General features: G+C 39.5%; 2 protein-coding genes across 6 annotated transcripts in view; both read right to left on the bottom strand.

Moving 5' to 3' along the window:
* LOC123726227 (multiple epidermal growth factor-like domains protein 6) overlaps positions 1-1,873 on the bottom strand; it is a 134,256-nt gene extending 132,383 nt beyond the window's left edge. For all 5 annotated transcript variants that reach the window (XM_045693368.1, XM_045693372.1, XM_045693371.1 and 2 more), the window contains exon 1: positions 1,438-1,873. In XM_045693368.1, the coding sequence (XP_045549324.1) occupies positions 1,438-1,606 (169 nt within the window). In that variant the 5' untranslated portion in view covers positions 1,607-1,873. The remainder of the gene's footprint in view (positions 1-1,437) is intronic.
* Positions 1,874-2,107: 234 nt separating this feature from the next.
* Positions 2,108-20,389, bottom strand: part of megf6 (Multiple epidermal growth factor-like domains 6) — a gene marked incomplete in the record, with an annotated part of 95,146 nt that continues 76,864 nt past the window's right edge. Inside the window, 2 exon segments of the mRNA NM_001140637.2 lie at positions 2,108-2,276; positions 5,815-5,937. Coding sequence (NP_001134109.1) covers positions 2,230-2,276; positions 5,815-5,937 — 170 coding nt within the window.

The following is a 20,389-nucleotide window of genomic DNA, read 5'->3' as shown; positions in this document are numbered from 1 at the left end:
TAATGTCCTAGGGTTGTCATCTGATGAAGATCATCAAAGGTGAGTGCTGCATTTAGCTGTCTTCTGGGTTTTGGTGACATTATATGCTGGCTTGAAAAATGGGTGTCTGATTATTTCTGGCTTGGTACTCTGCTGACATAATCTAATGTTTTGCTTTCGTTGTAAAGCCTTTTTGAAATCGGACAGTGTGGTTAGATTAACGAGAGTCTTGTCTTTAAGAAAGTTGCTTTTAGTTCCCTGGTTTGCAAGATTGACATATACTAAATTCATTGTTAAACGGATGGGTTTATTGGAGTTAAAATACACCAGTTATGCAATTTTGGACCACCAGGCTGCTGATGTCATGCAGCCTGTCGTTTTATGTTTATCATTTTTCATTACAACAACGACAAGTTTGATGTCGGACACCAATAGAATGTTCATGATGTAACTATGACAACTGTATACAGACATGTCGATAGACAGTATAAACCAGCCTTTAGTCTTGAAATCTTTGGTTATTTAGTACACTACTGTAGTCAGTCTGTTTAGCACACGGCCTCACATGTGAATGCTTAAAAAGATGGGTGGGGCTAAGGCTTAAGAGGGTGTGAAGATGCTGAATGGGTGTAGACAAAGAAGAGCTCTCCAGTAGGTGTACTTAAACATTCAAGGGCAATTTTATCAAAAGTGGTGTTACAAGTTTATCAACTTTCAAAACAGAATTACTTTCCCATTGTTCCTGAACTGTAGTGTACGATATACCATTTTCTAGCTCTGAGTCTCTACTTTTATCCAACGTAAAAAAAAACACAATTTCAAGTTTTGCTAGAAGGACAACCTCGATATAGACTTGCATGGACTCTCTCGCTCTCTCTCTCGCTTTCATTTCTACACAGGGCTCATAGAGCTCATCTTCCAGTATATTCCCCTTAACTGCAGCAGCAGCAGTGTATCCTGATCCCTACCTGCTTTCTAAGTACTTTATACTTGTCCCATTACTCCACTCACACCATTACAATTTTAAACATGCAAATAAATGCAGGTTAAGCCATTAATGTAGGTTCACAGCCCTATATGGGACAATTAAGTTGCATTGCATTTGTAACAAACAAACAAACACACACACACACACACACACACACACACACACACACACACACACACACACACACACACACACACACACACACACACACACACACACACAGATAATGTGTCTACATGTCAGATGTCAGTACACACAGAAGCCTTGATTCAGAATTATAATCTCTTAGATATAATCAAGAAAAAACTACAGGTTCCCTTGCATTCCAGGAGGTTCAAGTGACAAAGTCTAACGTCATACAGTACACACGATGACAGATAATGACATGATCTTGCTCACAACGGGGACTGATATACTGTACTATGTACTATGGTAGAGCACTGTGCACACAGCACATACTTCTCACTCACCTGCACCTTTCATGTGTCCTGTGTTGTAGCCATTGTATCCATAGAAGCAGGTGTAGCAGTTCCTGCGCTGGTAGCGGTATCTGCCAGGCCCATTATTAGCTCCCCGACCTGTGCTTAGCTGGCTCCAAAAGCCCACTAGAACCACCACAAACCATCCTAGGGATGCCATGGTCTTAACAGCACTGAAAGTGTGAGATAAGTATCTACAGAGAACTAAGCTTGGAAGTTAGAATATGTGTAGATAGAATAATAGAGCTTGTACCAAGCTGTCGATAGTATCCCAAAGGAGGTATGATCACCGCACCAGTTGACTCTCTGGGTTTAAGTATAGTGAGTCATTTTCTTTGTTATTTCAGGCAGCATTTCCTCTCTCTCTCTCAGCTTTGACAGACATGCTGCATGTTTCTCTCTTACTTGGGGGACCCTCCCTCATCCCTTCTCCTCCTCTCTTTCTCATTCTCCCTTCCTCTCTCTCCATTCACCGAACGCAGGTCCACACTCCTCCTCCATGACCCTCCCTCCTTCTTCCATCCTCAGATACAATGACAGAAGCACAGTTCTACAGAAGCGGAGAAACACGAACAACGGCACCACACAGGAACGTTCACAAGATATTGAATTACACCACAATAAAAGCATTTCAACACATTAAACTACATTCAACACATGAAACTGTTAAAAACAAATATTTATTCACATGAATAAAGTATATTGCTATAAGCCCGACATAAATCAACACGTTAATGCCATTTTGGACATTTTGCAAGGGTTGTTCTTGATGTCTTCAATCATCTACTGCTGTGCATGGATGGGAGCAGCGAAGGAATGGCCAACTTCAGCTGAGTGAGGGAAATAGCAGGGTAATAGTGTGCTCAAGTGATGTGCCAAGCAAGCCATATGTGAGCTCATCTATAGAATGACAGAGCCTGAAGTAAAACAATTTTAAAGTTGAAGCTCGTTTACTGCATTTCTATACATTTAAAACACTTTACAATGTCATGTGGAGCACAGAAAAAGAAGCAAAAATGACACCAGCATTAGCTGCTGTAAGTTCATAGCATCAGCGACTGTATATTGTTGTGTATTATAAGATATTACTGCACTGTTGGAGCTAGAAACACAAGCATTTCGCTACACCCGCAATAACATCTGCAAAATATGTGTATGCAACCAATAAAATGTTATTTTTGTTCAGTCAGTTGTAATGATGAATTGCATAAAATCATAATCTCTTTACATAATCTCTTTCCATACCATTAAAATGTGTATTCCTAGGCATTAATAATGAAGCTTCTCTATCTGTCTCCTCTGCATCCTCCTATATGCTTCCTCCTACATTCCTCCTGCATTGTTTGTTTGGGGGATGTCTGTAGACAAAGCAGGAGTTGTGGGACGGTTCTAAAATTGCCTTTTGTCCGGCATCTCGCGAACACACAGCAGCGTCTCTAGTCTCAACCTGGGGTAATTCGGGGGTAGTTCATTTCACGTATCAGGCCCTCGGCATGTACTGCAAGAGGGTGGACTTTTTGCTGTTTGGGTGAGTGGTGAATGTGCTGCTAAAAAGGAAAATCTTTGAGGCAAATCCAGGGGACACAGGCAAACATTACGAATAAACCACCGTTGATGATTCCACTCATTCACAAAGAGTCACATGCGATTAAAACTGTCAGATCAAGAATATAAGCGTTCTGAGCTTTCATAAACACTGGGAGAAATATTTAGATGTTGACCCGTAATAGATTTTCTTTATTGTGTACAAAATATATATTTTTATTAGGCTATTATAACCTCTGTATCCTCATATGTAGTGACGGCCCTTACTAGTGTAAAAAGACGATCCAGGCACACAAGCCTCAAACGTTGTTGTGTTGATGATGCTGCGTATGTAGCATGCAGGCAGCATTCACCACAGTGGGGGTGTATCAGTCATGTCTCACATCCTGAGGCTGTCCTAATATGGATACCGTACAGTACCACAAAAAAAATACTTGGCTCGTGTACCTGTGCCATAAGGCTATGATACAAACCAGATACTCTGCGACACCTTAGACATTGTTCAGAAGCCAGTCGGACATGATTAGAAAGAGATTGGGCTGTTCACATCACAGTGGTTCATACTTTCCTGAACGCACCCCCATTGACTAGGCTAAAGGCCTGCTTTGAAGTGAGAGCATTTTATGTTGGCTTTGACTCAGGGATCCTCTGTCTTTTTCATGGCAGTGAGACTCTTGGGATGAATTGTTCCTGTCTTTTATAGGTGCTGTCCTCAGGCCAAAAGGTCTGGACTTAAATAGGACACACATGAGCACCAAGCACAAACACACACATGGACATGCAAACACACACAAACATGCACGCAAACACACACATACACACACAGAATCATTGTAGCACCACTACATTTCTGCGGCTCAGTATAGATTGTTCCCAACATGCGCGTGCATACGTGACACATCTACACACCTACACTCCTGCTTACTGTAATACAGCACGGCATGGACACAGCTCCTGAAGGCTTCTTATGAATAATGAGGCCAAGGAAAGAAAACATAGCAGTTCTTTCAACCCGGGAAAAGCCAAGACTTAATGTAAACCGGACAGGACATTCTTCATTCTTAATGACTTTCCAAACATCTGCCTCTTCTTTTCATTTCAAAAGGCGGCTGTTGGGATTCCTAGTGTAATAGAGAAAATAGCTATCATTGCCATGACCGAAGAATAAGTAGCTCCCAAGGGGACCAACACTTTTGGACAAGAAGTAAAAACAACAGTGAATTCTTTGTGTCAAGAAGTTGTGCGATAAACATTCAAAGGATTAAAAGAGCCATTCATTTATTTCCGATGGATGTGTGAGAGATTGAATATATACTTTATTAAATTACAAACGAACTTGAGGACTCTCTCCAAGGCATTAATTAAATGTCCTCTGGAATGTTATTTTTATTAGCGTGTCAAGCGCCTCTGGATTTGACACTGAAGAAGAAGAGGAAATATTTGGAGGGTAAAATGACACTAACAAAATGTGTTGCATCAGACAATGTACATGTGTGATCCTCAGCTCCAGCCCTATTCACTGTGGGGCTCTGTGTGTAGGTGAGTTAATTAGTGTGGTTTGAAGGTAGCTAGCTAGACACTAAACTACCATGTAGCTAGATACGCTAAAGGACTAAAGGATATTCTCCATAGATTTTACCTGGCAAATGTTTTTGAGTCAAAAACTCTCAGTATCCCTGAAAAGATTCAACAACATCAACTTTGCCTCCTTTTTAGTATATGCAATGAATCAGGGCACAAAGACAACCATGCATGTACGGCAGATGGCTACATTAGCGTTACAATTTGACATCAAATCGCCTTTCTGAAACTTTAAGACATATCGGCCTGGATTCAGAGGCCTCAACTATTCAAATCTCAAGTTCAAGTCCCAGGTCGGACCATGTTATGCTGGGTAGAATGACATGGCTGGTCTTGAGGGCAACGGAACCCATCTTTAAAGCTAAAATGTGCGAAAGGTGAAACGGCACCACTGGATGCCCCAGGCACATTTGTTATTGTTGTGTTTTTGAAAAGGAGGAGATGAGCATCCAGCAACGTAATAAAACAAATCATAGTACATACTCTGTTGTTCTGTCACGGGAGCAATGATGTGCAATGATGTCCGAGGGAATAAAACAGTGTTCATTAGTTGAAGTAACGTCTTTGTTGTTGTAATGTCACAAACAGACGGACGTGGCAGTTTCAACGCAACAGATTCCAACTTAAACAGAGGTAAATGATTGTATTCTAGTCTACATCCAGGAAGTAAAAGATCAGGTAGAAAGAGGCACCTTTGAAGCCGTACCCATGTAAGGACATACTAATTACAGAGATCCCCTTGTAATAACACTGCTTTGTGCAATCACTTCCTATTCGTCAAAAGGTTGGCTGAGATCAGACAGACCACCACAACTAAGCACTAATGTCGTGGCTAAAGCTATGGTGAGGAGAACCTTTCATCTCATAATCTAGATGGTCATCAATGTAATCAAAGTATAAAATAATTGTTATTTTGGGGTTTAGCGGTGAACAAATTATTATAATTACGTTCCGGCCCCCCGATCAATCGCTCCGAAAAATATCGGCCTGCAGCTGAATTTAGTTGCCAACCCCTGCTATACAGTATTCTTTGATAATTCTGTGAACCCATACCATTCTGTTTTAAAGGGAAAGATCACCCAAATTACAAAATTACAAACTGCTTACAGGGTGAGGAAATCAATATGTAATTTTGCAATTTGGGTGAACTATTCCTTTAAGTCATTCTGCAGGCTTGTATTCACAGATGCTTCTGGGACCAGTGTGAGGTGATAGGTGACATCACCGGGTGACAGCACTCACCTTGGCAGGTCTTGCCGTCCTCCATGAGCTCCTGGCCGAGTGGACACTTGCAGCAGAAGCTGCCGATGGTGTTGCAGCACAAAGCCTCACAGCCACCGTTGGTCTCCTCACACTCATTCATATCTGAGAGAGAAAGAGGGAAAAAGGGGTTTAGCGATTTTTAAGTAGGGCCCAGAGCTTTTCTAACCATGACCTGACTAGGAAAATGGATACAGTATATATACTGTATATGGGCCATAAGACTTCTGACAAAATGTTTTATTTTTATGCTGAGTCATGTGGTCATGGTGCATCAGGTCAACTCCTCTGCCTTCAACCTTGTTCACTGGCTTTCCTACTGCAGATTTCACAAGGAAATTTCCTACATCCCTGGAGGCCATTTTTAAAATGGATTAGTTCAAACAGAAACATCTTGTACTGTAACGACGAACAGCCCAATGCCAGAAAATAATGGACGAAATTCAACAGTAAATATCTTCCATAAACAACTTCCAAACATGGCAAATTACTTCAACCTTTTTTTCATTATATTTCAAGAATCGCATCATTGCCAATGGAAACCACAAACAGCGATCTGAAAAACCACAACCTCCAGTTTCGCTGGCTCCAACTCCTGACCTTTTCAAAGTCGATGACAGCGAAATGGCTGCACGGTGCACATCCAACTTTCCAACATTAGGAGCAAACATTTTCCAGCTTGTCTTTTTGAACCGTTAGTTAAAACATTTGTGCAACTGTTTGCTTCAATCAGTGCATTCTGCCACTCGTCTAACCTGCCTAATCAGAAGGGATCACATCAATAGCTCTGGCATTAAATATTGAAGTCTGTAATACAGGCTGAATGGGTTCAATCGTCTGCAAAGTTTGGACATCCAATGAAGAAAATACAAATAAGCTTCAGGGAGAAAAGTGTCTTCTAGTGTCATGAAGTCCAACAAACTCTGATGTACAATCTCAAAGTTGTCCAGGTGGTTAAGTTGGTTTAAACATGATGCTGGCAACATTAAGGTCAAGGGTTCAGTCCCAACACTGGTCACATATCCCTGTTCAGTGTGTTAGTCCCATTACTGTACAGTTAGCTATGTTTTTAATGACTGTAGAGCTTTCTAAGCATAAGGGTGGAAGCATATATAGTGCCTGCATGAAAGTATTCACACCCATTTACTTTTTTAACATTGTATTGTGTTACAGCCTGAATTTAAAATTGATTAAATCTAGATTTTGTGTCACTGATCTAAACATAATACCTCATAATGGCAAAGTGGAATTTTGTTTGTAGCCATTTTTTTAGATAAATAAAAACTGAAAAGCTGAAATGTCTTGAGTCAATAAGTATTCAACTCCTTTGTTATGGCAAGCCTAAATTAGTTTTGGATTTGAAATTATCCAATGACTATGATGTTAAAGTGCAGACTGCCATCTTTAATTTTAGGGTATTTTCATCCATATTAGGTAAACTGTGTAGAAATTACAGCACTTTTTGTACATACAGTTGAAATCGGAAGTTTACATACACTTAGGTTGGAGTCAGTAAAACTCGTTTTTCAACCACTCCACAAATTTCTTATAAACAAACTATAGTTTTGGCAAGTCGGTTAGGACATCTTCTTTGTGCATGACAAGCAATTTTTCAACAATTGTTAACGGACAGATTATTTCACTTATAATTCCCTGTATCACAATTCCAGTGGGTCAGAAGTTTACATACACTTAAGTTGAATGTGCCTTTAAAACAGACAAAGCAGCTTTAGAAGCTTCTGATAGGCTAATTGACATCATTTGAGTCAATTGGAGGTGTACCTGTGGATGTATTTCAAGGCCTACCTTCAAACTCAGTGCCTCTTTGCTTGACATCATTGGAAAATCAAAAGAAATCAGCCATGACCTCCACAATTCTGGTTCATCCTTGGGAGCAATTTCCAAATGCCTGAAGGTACCACGCTCATCTGTACAAACAATAGTACGCAAGTATAAACACCATGGGACCACACAGCCGTCATACCGCTCAGGAAGGAGACGCGTTCTGTCTCCTAGAGATGAACGTACTTTGGTGCGAAAAGTGCAAATCAATCCCAAAACAACAGCAAAGGACCTTGTGAAGATGCTGGAGGAAACAGGTACAGAAGTATCTATATCCACTGTAAAACGAGTCCAATATTGACATAACCTGAAAGGCCGCTCAGCAAGGCCACTGCTCCAAAACCGCCATAAAAAAGCCAGACTACGTTTTGCAACTGCATATGGGGACAAAGATCATACTTTTTGGAGAAATGTCCTCTGATCTGATGAAACAAAAATAAAACTGTTTGGCCATAATGACCATCGTTATGTTTGGAGAAGAAAGGAGGAGGCTTGCAAGCCGAAGAACACCACCCCAACTGTGAAGCATGGCGGTGGCAGCATCATGTTGTGGGGGTGCTTTGCTGCAGGAGGGACTGGTGCACTTCCCAAAAATAGATGGCATCATGAAGTAGGAATATTATGTGGATATATTGAAGCAACATCTCAAGACATCAGTCAGGAAGCTAAAGCTTGGTTGCAAATGGGTCTACCAAATAGACAATAACCCCAAGCATACGTCCAAAGTTGTGGCAAAATGGCTTAATAAGGACAACAAAGTCAAGTTATTGGAGTGGCCATCACAAAGCCCTGACCTCAATCCCATAGAAAATATGTGGGCAGAACTGAAAAAGCGTGTGCGAGCAAGGAGGCCTACAAACCTGACTCAGTTACACCAGCTCTGTCAGGAGGAATGGGCCAAAATTCACCCAACTTATTGTGGGAAGCTTGTGGGAGGCTACCCAAAACATTTGACCCAAGTTAAACAACTTAAAGGCAATGCTACCAAATACGAATTGTGTATGTAAACTTCTGACCCACTGGGAATGTGATGAAAGAAATAAAAGCTGAAATAAATAATTCGCTCTACTATTATTCTGACATTTCACATTCTTAAAATAAAGTGGTGATCCTAACTGACCTAAGACAGGGCATTTTTACTTGGATAAATGTCAGGAATTGTGAAAAACTGAGTTTAAATGTATTTGGCTGAGGTGTATGTAAACTTCCGACTTCAACTGTAGTCCCCCCATTTTATGGGACCAAAAGTATTGGGATAAATGCACTTATGTGTATTAAAGTAGTCTAAAGTTGAGATAATTGAGTAAGTTACAGATGCACAAATAACATACCCCGAAAAATGCTAACCTGCCCAGTTATTGCAATGGTTAGAGGTTAGCATATCTTGGTGGTATGATATTCGTCCGTCTGTTACTTTCTCACTCATCATTATTCACGATTCATTCAGGACTATCCGTAATCATGGTACATTCACATGCTAACATACTCTATTCTTATTTACAATAAAAGTGACTCCAAAATGAAACAATACATTATTTACCATTCATTTCTATTGGGGGAAAAAATTCTGAAACACAACCAAAACAAACAGCAAATGCATCCAACAAGTTTGTAGAGTCACAAGTTTGATGTAATCATTGCCTGCTAGGAATATGGGACCAAATACAAAACCTCTGGCTACTTTAACACACATAAGTGAATTTGTCCCAATACTTTTGGTCCCCTAAAATGGGGGGACTATGTACAAAAATGTCTAAACGATTCACCAGATATGGATGAAAATACCCTCAAATTAAAGCTGACAGTCTGCACTTTAACCTCATAGTGATTGTATTATTTTATATCCAAAGTGTTGGAATATAGAGCCAAAACAACAAAACGTGTCACTGTCCCAATCCTTATGAAGCTCACTGTAAGTTGCATGGACACATTAGTGGTTAACATGGTTCTTGAATGTCTAGCCCATCTCTGTACCCCACACATACAGATAATTGTATGGTCCCTTAGTCAAGTAGTGAATTTCAAGCACACATTCAACCAGAAAGACAAGGGAGGTTTTCAATGCTTCACAAAGGGCATCAATTGGTAGATGTATAAAGCATGGTGAAGTTATTAATTAGGCTTTGGATGGTGTATTAATACACCCAGTCACTACAAAAATACAGGCTCAGTTGCTGGAGAGGAAGGAAACTGCTCAGGGATTTCACCATGAGGCCAATGGTGATTTTAAACAGTTACAGTGTTGAATGATTGTGTTAAAAATGTGGATGGATCAACAACATTGTAGTTTCTCCAGAATACTATCCTAAATGATAGCGTGAAAAGAAGGAATCCTGTTCAGAATAAAAATATTCCAGAACATTTTGAACATCCGGTTTGCAACAAGACACTTAAGTGATATTGCAAAAAATGTGGCAAAGAAATGCACTTTTCATCCTGAATACAAAGCGTTATGTTTGGAGCAAATCCAACACATCACTGAGTACGACTCTTCATATTTTCAAGCATGGTGGTGGCTGCATCATGTTATGGGTATGCTTGTCATTGCCAAGGACTAGGGAGTTTTTTAGGATAAAGACAAATGGAATACAGCTAAGCACATGCAAAATTCTAGATGAAACCCTGGTTCAGTCTTCTTTCCAACAGACACTGCGGGACGAATTTACCATTCAGCAGGACAATAACCTAAAACACAAGGCCACATCTACACATGAGTTGCTTACCAAGAAAATATTGAATGTTCCTGACTTAAATGTTTTGACTTAAATCAGCTTGAAAATCTATGGCAAGACTTGAAAATGGCTTTCTAGCAATGATCAACAACCAACTTCACAGAACTTGAAGAATTTTTAAGAATAATGGTCAAATATTGTACAATCCAGGTGTGCAAAGCTCTTAGAGACTCACAACTGTAATCGCTACAAAGGTATTTCTAACATGTATTGTCTCCGGGGGGTGAGTACTTACCTAATCAAGATATATTAGTGTTTTTCTTTTCATATATCTTTCATAATTTTCAAATGCTTCATTACATTACAGAGTATTTTGGTAGATTGTTGACCAAAAATGACAATTAAACCCATTTTAATCCCACTTTGTAACAACAAAATATGGAAAAATTCAAGGGGTGTGAATACTTTCTGAAGGCATTGTATATTCCTGCTTCTAGTGAAGGTCCCTTTGGTATCACTATAGACAGTCAATAAGGAACGAGGTCCATCAACACTCATTGGATTAAAGCGTAAACTGTTCACAGATAATTCAGGCCAAATCATTTCAATGGTCAACATTCCATTTCTGTTAGTCAGTCTGCTGCTTCTTCATTGAACTATAAAAAATATTCCACAATGCCATAGTAGAAGGGAACAAGGGAATCTTACAGCCAGTTCTCCAGGACCCACGCCTATAGTGGTGGACATATGTAATGAGACAGGGTTGTGCTGGTATGCCATCTTTACAGGTCTTCAAGTCCTGGCATGCAAACACACGTACACACAGCCACATACGCGCCTGTGTTCGACACACACAAATCAAATGGAACAGAATGTACCTCATATGCCGGCCAAGACCGGCAAAAATATATTCCTCCAGTCCAGTGGGGAAAGCAGTGTGTGCTTCACCTCCCAAACAGGTCACATTATCAGGTCGGTGCAAGGTAAAGCAGAGCCAAGCCAAAGCACACGCCAAAATATTGACTGAAATACATACATGCAAACACACAAAGCAGGCTAACACAGTTTTGCTGTGTGCAGACAACCTGGGTTCACTTCAAAGTTTCAACCTATCAGTCGGTCACATTTATCAAGATTGTTGTCTCGCTCTAAAATCATATTAAAGGGCCTTTCAAAAGGTGCTAATTTTACAAAAAAAGTCTGAACTCGTCCTAGATACAAAATAGTTTTACAATATATGCAGTCAGGTCGAAAAATTATTGGCACCCTTGATAAAGATGATCAAAAAATTATGTGTAAAATAAATAATACAAGCTATATTGGATGCGCAATAAAATAGGGTTCATTGGGGTTCAAGTCCTGAGACTGAGATGACCCCATAACATCAAAGATCCACTACCCTATTTCACAGTAGGTATGGGGTTATTTTCTGCTAATGCATCCGTTTTTCAACGCCAAACCCACCACTGGTGTGCATCTGACCATGTCATCTGACCATAGCACCGCCTGGAGTTAAACAGCATTGGCACTTGGATTGGAACCGGACTTGAACCCCATTAAAAACCTGTGGTTTGAATTGAAGAGGCAGTCCATATGTGCAAACCAATGATATCAAGGCTCTGGAAAAATTCTGGTAACGATTTACGTTGACTACATAGCCATAACGCATTTATTATACATCTATAAGCATTTCATGAACGTGTTATAACAGGTCCCAACCGCATTTTTAAAGGTTAATGAAATATATCCATAGCATATCTACATAACGCATTCATGTCATGCTATGCAAGTGCTCATATTTAGGTATCTTAATAGATGCATCATAAAAATGACAGCGTATTCATCATTATGGCTGTTCTGCACAGCCATACCAGTGTTAGTAAATATGCCAAAAGGCCAAACCGCATTTAGAAAATTAGGCTTATATATAGCCTATACTCATCCCATTTCCCATTCATAAAGCATTTATACCTAAGGACTTCATGGTAATTAACTGCAGTTTGCCGCTGATCTATAACACTAACATTAAAGATCTATGTATAAATTCTATGCAGTCAATGTACTGTCATTTCTATTGTCCCATTTATAAAGCATTTATAAACATGCCTCACTTATCAAAAATACAGACAACACAGAATGTAAAAGGAAATATGAATAATTTACTTCAATTTTCCAGATGTAATGTTAGCTAGCTAGCTAGCACAGAAAACTATTGCTAAGGATATCACCAAAGACTCCTAGTATTTACATTTTTTGTTTGAATTTTCTTGAATAGATTTAACAAAGATTTATATTCAAAGCATTCAAATTAAATTCCACATTTCAGACTCATAACAAGCAATATCTATTTTAGTAAGTAAAATGTAGCTACTAACACAGTGTGGTAAAGCTAGCTAGCGTTTCCTCCTTATTCACTAATGTAACGTTTGCTAACTAGCTGAGAAGGGTCTAAATGCGGCAAGTTTCCAGGGGGCATTTCCTGACAATGGGGCGTTCCCTGACAACGCCCCTTCTTTCTTCTCATTTTAGTTCCACGAACTATCCTGTGCAGTAGGTGGCAGCAATACACCTCAAAGAAAAAGAAGAGAAAAAAACATCTGTTTCACAGCCTTTGAAAGCCTTTGTGCTAAACACATCTACTACCCAACTCCAGTGATCAACAGATCTAGTTGGTAGTAGGTGCACCGGTTTTAGTCAAGAATTGCAACGCTGCTGGGTTTTTCAAGCTCAACAGTTTCCCGTGTGTATCAAGAATGGTCCACCGCCCAAAGGACATCCAGCCACCTTGACACAACTGTGGGAAGCATTGGAGTCAACATGGGCCAACATCCCTGTGGAACGCTTTCAACACCTTGTAGAGTCCATTCCCCGACGAATTGAGGCTGTTCTGAGGGAAAAAGGGGGTCCAACTCAATATTAGGAAGGTGTTCTTAATGTTTTGTACATTCAGTGTGTTTTATCCTGTTTCAGTGTCCCACACTTGGGACTTATTACACAGGCCCAACGAAACAAGCTGTTTGTGCATCAATCATCATCCAAAAAGCAGTTGCTTGCATTTGCAATTGACCCTCAACTAACCGTTTAAAAATAGAAATACAATGAAATAGAATTGAAACACAGTAGCTAGGTTTGACTGGGTGTGATCCATGCATTGATTCTATTTAGCTGGCCCAAAGAACAAGCTAGATGTGCATAATCATCCATGTTTACCACATTTTCATTTTATTCAGTGAGCCTGGGAGAACACCAGGTAAAGAAAAAGGGAAAGAAGAGGTAACTGGGAAAAAAACGGCGAGAGAAGACATGCAATCCCAATGAATCTTTCCTTGATTCCTTGGATCATTTCTCCTCGCCTCCTTTTCAACTGTATCGAGTATGTAAGTTGCATGGGAGCAGTAATACTGACATACATTTTTTTATATTTGGCTACTAATCTTGCTCCCCCCATTATGAAATGTAATGTTGTTCATTATTTTGTTTCCCCCATCATCCAAGAAACGGATCAGTGGGGTAAGCTTTGCTCTTCTAACCAGCAGTTTCCCCTACAGTCTATGCATTTCAATACAAGATTTAAATATTATTACACAATTCTAAAATGATTTAAAACAATTGAGAATAAATACATCTCCATTAGGTATTATTTATTTGAAACTGTACTATTTCACGACATTTCTGATCCTATATACATTTTACAGACCCCGTATGTTTTACATTGGTTATCTTGTTATTAGTCCCACTCTTCAGCTCCATTCAACCCCTCCCATCTATCGTTTAACACCATCCATTTTGGATTTCTATTTGCCATATATTTTTCAACTGTGCTGTGATGTTTCACAAAAGGACTGAACCTTTCTATTCTCATTGCTTCTACATATTGTAAATTAAAGAAAAGCATTTTTGCTAAAATAATTATTATATTCTTGATTGATTGACTATGGCTTTTCAAATCACCCAGTATTGCTATCTGCAGCATTAGTTCTAGGCAAATGTTGCAATTCTTCAGCCATTCCTGGACCTGTGACCAAAAACGAGCTACATATGGACAGTACCACAATAAATTATCTAATGACGCTACCTCCTCGCAGCAAAATCTGCAGAGCTGGGAAGATTGTATCCCCCATATATATATAAAACATTCTATTGGTTGCAAGAATTTTGTATGGTTATTTAAATTGAAAAATTCTAAGTTTTGAATCCGGCGTTGTTTTGCGTGTCAATTCATAAACCATGTGCCATGGAATGGGTACATCGAAAATCTCTTCCCAACTATTTTGCAATTTATATGGCACAGCTGTCAATTTTTAGGTCCTTAAATGAAATTGGTATGTTTTTATTTATCACACTTTTCTTTAACCATTTATGTTCTTTAATGCAGGGCCGACAGACAAGTTCCTTACTTCTTTCCCCTTCTACTTGCCTCTTCCATTTTTTGTGGTAACGCTGCAATTAGTTGATTGTAATTTTGGCTAGAGCAGACATTTCCATATGTCTGTGTTAGATGCATGTGTGACATAACTCCACCAGTCGTATTTATGATATCATTCACTAAAATTATACCTTTTTTAAACATTTAATTGAAAAATACGTTTTTTTTAATCAAATAGTATATTTGAGTTTAACCACAATATTTGTTGTATTATTTGTTCTGTCTGTTCAGGTGGATTAAACTGAAATTGCAACCAACTTTCTAAGGCTTGTTTAAAAAAAAATTATATTCTGGAGATGATTTCCTTTTCAAACAACCAAAAGTGAGCAGTTTTAATCTGAATAAAGGGGAAAAGGCCATTCTTGAACATGGGGTGAGACATTCCTAACAATTTACCGGAGAACCAGTTTGGATTTAAGTATAACTTTTGCATGACTGATGCCTTTAGTGAGAGGTCTAATGCTTTAATATTTAATAATTTCTAAGCACGATGCGAGCAGGTCTGCATTCATTACAGCGAAGAAGTCCTGGCACAGTTTCGGGCTTGGCCTCATTTAAATACAGCAGGGCTTTGTCAATTTGGACTGAATCATGTTCTTAATGCAAACTTAATGAAGTTATCTTTTCTTGATCTACCAAGCGTCATGAAATTAATGCAGATTTTTGAAAGGTTTTGAAAGAGAGTGGAAGCACAGGGACAGACCTCCCAAAGAAAGGGGGAAGTACAGTGCCTTCAGAAAGTATTTATACCCTTTGACTTATTCCACATTTTGTTGTGTTACAGACTGAATTCAAAATCAATTAAATCATTTTTTTCTCTCTCACCCATCTACACAATATCCCATAATGACAAAGTGAAAACATGTTTTTAGAAATGTTTGAAAATGTATTGAAAATGTAATACAGAAACATCTAATTTACTTAAGTATTCACACCTCTTTGCTATGAAACTCCAAATTGAGCTCAGGTGCATCCAATTTCCTTTGATCATCCATGAGATGTCACTACAACTTGACGGGATTGGAGTCCACCAGTGGCCAATTCAAATGTCTGGACATGATTGAGAAAGAAACACATCATAAGGTCCCACAGCTAGCAGTGCATGTCAGAGCAAAAACCATCCCATGAAGTCCCAAGTAACTGGCCATAGTTCGAGATAGAATTGTGATGAGGCATATATCTGGGGAAGAGTATAAAACAATTTGTAGTGTTGAAAGTTTCCAAGAGCACAGTAGTCTCCATCATTGGGAAATTGAAAAAAATTGTTAGTTGAGCGGTGTACTGGGAAGGGACACCGCTCTCTACAGCACTTCACCAATCTTGGCTTTATGGGAGAGTGGTCAAACGGAAGCCACCCCTGAGAAAAAGCCACATGACAGCATGCCTGGAGTTTGCAAAAAGGCACGTGATCATTAAGGCAAAAGATTCTGTGGTCTGATGAGACAAAAATGTAGCTCTTTGACCTGAATGCAAAGCGCTATGTCCAGGCACAGCTCATCACCTGTCTAACACCATCCCTACCATGAAGCATGGTGGTGGCAGCATCATGCTATGGGGATGCTTTTCAGCTGCAGGGACTGGGAGACTAGTAAAGATAGAGGGAACAATGAATGGAGCCAAATACAGGCAAATCCTTGATGAGAACCTACTTCATAGTGCAAAGGACCTTAAACTTGGGTGAAGATTTACATCGCAACAGGACAATGACCCTAAGCATACAACCAAACCAACGCTGGAATGGCTTCAGAATGTGAAAGACCTTGAGCGGCCCAACCAAAGCCCAGACTTGAATCCCATTGAAAATCTATGGTAAGACTTGAGGATTGCTGTTCACCGCCGCTCCCCATCTAATATAAGAGAGCTTGAGAAAATGGGAGAAAATCCCCTAATCCAGATGTGGAAAACTGATACAGACATACCCAAGGCTACTTAATTCAACATGTTTTCCCAGTTGATTCAACGTAATTTCATTGAAATGACGTAGAAACAATGTTGATTCAACCAGTGTGTACCCAGTGGGTTATAAAGTAGATTTAATGTCTTAAGGTTATGGGACACCGAAGTGAGCGCACAAATTTTTTATAATACTGTCCAAATTGCGGGCCCTTCCTAGTATAGGTTATGCGATTTAAAACAATCCACTTTTTTTTTTAAAGAAGCTCATGATCCTCTGTGGCCAAATCATACTTTCTGGTGTAGTAGCCTACTTTGAATGATTGTATTTATTTATGTATAGACAGGAGTAAGTTAATTAGGCTAGGCCTATATAATTTAGGCAATTTAATTACATTTACTTTAGGGAAAGCTTATCTTCCCCCGTCCTTATGGACACGGCGCCTGTGCCTTTTAACGTGGTAGAAACACAACCAGTCATGATGTTTTCATCTGATTGTCAATCACTTAATAAAGGCACTCCTGTTGGCTACGCGCGCACATTACTTCACTTAGAAAATACATTTCAGAACCCAAACCCCAACACTGCACAACAGCAATTTGATGAATGGAAAGAGACATCAGTTACAAAGCACATATGCGCTCTGTCTCGGCAACTCATCTCTGCCTTGTCCGTGAGCGTCTAGGCCACTCATCTCCGCCTTGACCAAAAGTGTTCTCCTCAAACCACAACGCAATTTGGAGCATATACCACCCGGTTTCCAGTCAATTCTCTATTTTTCATGGACTGATATGCAGTCATGTCGTACCAGACCATATGTCGGTACTTTCACCCCTGACTGTATCACAATAGGCCTACTGTTCTTGCAGCTGGAATTATTCCCAACCCTCCTTTTCCATTAGATGGCAGCGATGATTAATAAGGATTTTAAGTAGTGAGTAATTGAGTAGGTGATTTTAGTATGTAACTATTCCTTTTGTTGTTTGTATGGTATTTGTTAATTACGTTAATTCGAAAGCTGAACTGAGCCATCTCTACTTTGGAAAGGGGGGGGGGGTCCTGTCCCAGGCACAGCTAAAATCCCAAGTATCGCCTCTCTCCCTGTACTTCAAATCAACCCTGACGCACGTTTCCTGTTGGTAAGTGTCCCATGAAGGGGACTGTGGGCACTGCCAGTGGGCTCAGTCAGTGGAAGCGCTATAATAGAGTGAAATGAGATCTGGCAATTGCCGTAATGATGGCAATCAGCACTCAACTAAGCTTTCAAGCGAAGCCGATTAATCAGTTTTCCTTTGTATGTCAGAGTCAGGATTTGGCCAAGAGGAGTTGCTTCATGGTCTCGACGGACTGGACTGCTATGAGATAGAGGACAGTTGGTTTGGATTTCAACTGTCACTGCTTGAGTGAATTTAGAATGTCAACTTTATAGATGAGCATCAGAGCTCTGAAAAGTCAAGCAATTGAATCTTTCTGCAGAAAGGATTTATTAATTGAACACACAAAAGACCTTTGTTCCTTCATCAAGGACTGGAAAGCAGCCTGTCTCCTGCCTCCAAGGCAACACATAGCAGCTATGCCCATTCTGCTCTCATCCAACCAAGAGGATGGATTTGTCACCGTTTTGTGGAGGTGAATCTACATCTGCATTGCTTGCTCTTTGGGGTTGTATAAATACATACATTTGATTGATTGATCAAGAGTCAGGTTTAAACTAAGCTTCAGTTGATGTGCTTTTCACATTTGTGATGTATTGCAAAAATATATCACATTTTTTCAACTAATGTAGTTAATTTCAAAACTGTTGTAACTCTGTAATATAAAACCAATGGAAGATGTAGGTTATTTGCAGAACACCCATTGCAAGTATGCATATAATAAATCACATGCTGCTTGAAACTAACTAGCCACAAATGCTGGTGTAGCCAAAATTACAGGAGATGAGAGGAACTTGATAAATTCAACAATCATATTCAGTTTAGTTCTGTGGTTGTCTGTTTTCCAAATTACTGTAAGCGGTTAGCTGTTAGCCATATACACTACAAAGATTAGTGAAATTACAAAGTTTCAACATGACCACTAGAGAGAGCTAAACATCACATTTTAAAATGGCATTTTTCTGCAGCGCGTTGCATACAATTGTGTCACCTACAGTATATTACCTTTTCCTTTACACTTATACATATCATGTACACAGGGAACACCACATACAGCACCCACACACCCTTTACATGCTTCAGCGAGCAAGTCTCTCTCTATCTCATCAAACAATTGTTCTGCTTCCTGTCAAACTGACGCTACATTGACAGCCCAATAGTGGCAATGCCGGAGGTCCGTGTCTGTTCTTCAGGATACAAGACACTACTGACAGGCAGTGCTGAGGACAGCCCAGGCCCCAGTAATGCTCTACTCAGGAACCAGGGCAGTACTACAGATAAAACCTCTTCCTGTTCCCCTTCAATCTCAGATTGGGAAATGCAATAGGACAGACCTGCTGGAACTACCAATGCTAAGCTAATGCTACACTACCATAGCATCTCTAAGGAAAGCACCCAATAACACTCCAACCTTTCGTGGTGAGGACTGTTTGTGTTGGCAAATGGGAGGGAACCCTATCTGTCTTTTTTATTTCTTCCATAACCATGGCCATTGAGTAAAATTGTGTTGGTTGTTGTGGAGATCAGGGTTGCGCTTAATTCAGAATTGCCTCTTCTATTCTACACTGAACAAAAATATAAACGCAACATGTAAAGTGTTGGCTCTATGTTTCATGAGCTGAAATAAAATATTTTCCATATGCACAAAGTGTTATTTCTCTCAAATTGTGTGCAAAAATGTGTTTACATCCCTGTTAGTGAGCATTTCTCCTTTGCCAAGATAATCCATCCACCTGACAGGTGTGGCATATCAAGAAGCTGACTAAATGGCATGATCATTACACAGGTGCACCTTGTGCTGGGGGCAATAAAAGGTCACTTAAAAATGTGCAGTTTTGTCACACGACACAATGCTACAGATGTCTCAAGTTTTGAGGGAGCGTGCAGTTTGCATGCTGACTACAGGAATGTCCACCAGAGCTGTTGCCAGAGAATTTAATGTTAATTTCTCTACCATAAACAGCCTTCAATGTTGTTTTAGAGAATTTGGCAGTACCACGTGTATGGCGTCGTGTAGGCAAGCGGTTTGTCAACATTGTGAACAGAGTGCCTCATGATGGGAGTGGGGTTATGGTATGGGGAGGCATAAGCTACAGACAACGAACACAATTGCATTTTATAAATAGCAATTTGAATGCACAAAAATACAGTGACCCTGATCCTGAGGCCCATAGTGAGGGCCATTTTTTTTAAGGTATCTGTGACCAACAGATGCATATCTTTATTCCCAGTCATGTAAAATCTATAGATTAGGGCCTAATTTATTTATGTCAATTCACTGATTTCCTCATATGAACTTTAACTCAGTAAAATCAATTAAATTGTTGCATGTTGTGTTTATATTTTGATTTAGTATATATTAGGTGTAGCTAATACAAATATACAGTACATATTGTACATAAAACATGTTATGTACTGTACACGCATATAAAATATTGATCAACAATTGATTTTCAGCACAAACTCTTAAAATGAATGATCAAGGAAAACAGAACCTGTATGCGTATATTGTTAATTATATTTAATGAATCACTTACATTTCGTTCAATATGGAGAAATTTTCCAGAAT

This window comes from Salmo salar, chromosome ssa13, assembly GCF_905237065.1.
Source record: "Salmo salar chromosome ssa13, Ssal_v3.1, whole genome shotgun sequence".
NCBI lineage: Eukaryota > Metazoa > Chordata > Actinopteri > Salmoniformes > Salmonidae > Salmo > Salmo salar.
This window is presented reverse-complemented; position numbering and strand designations above follow the sequence as displayed.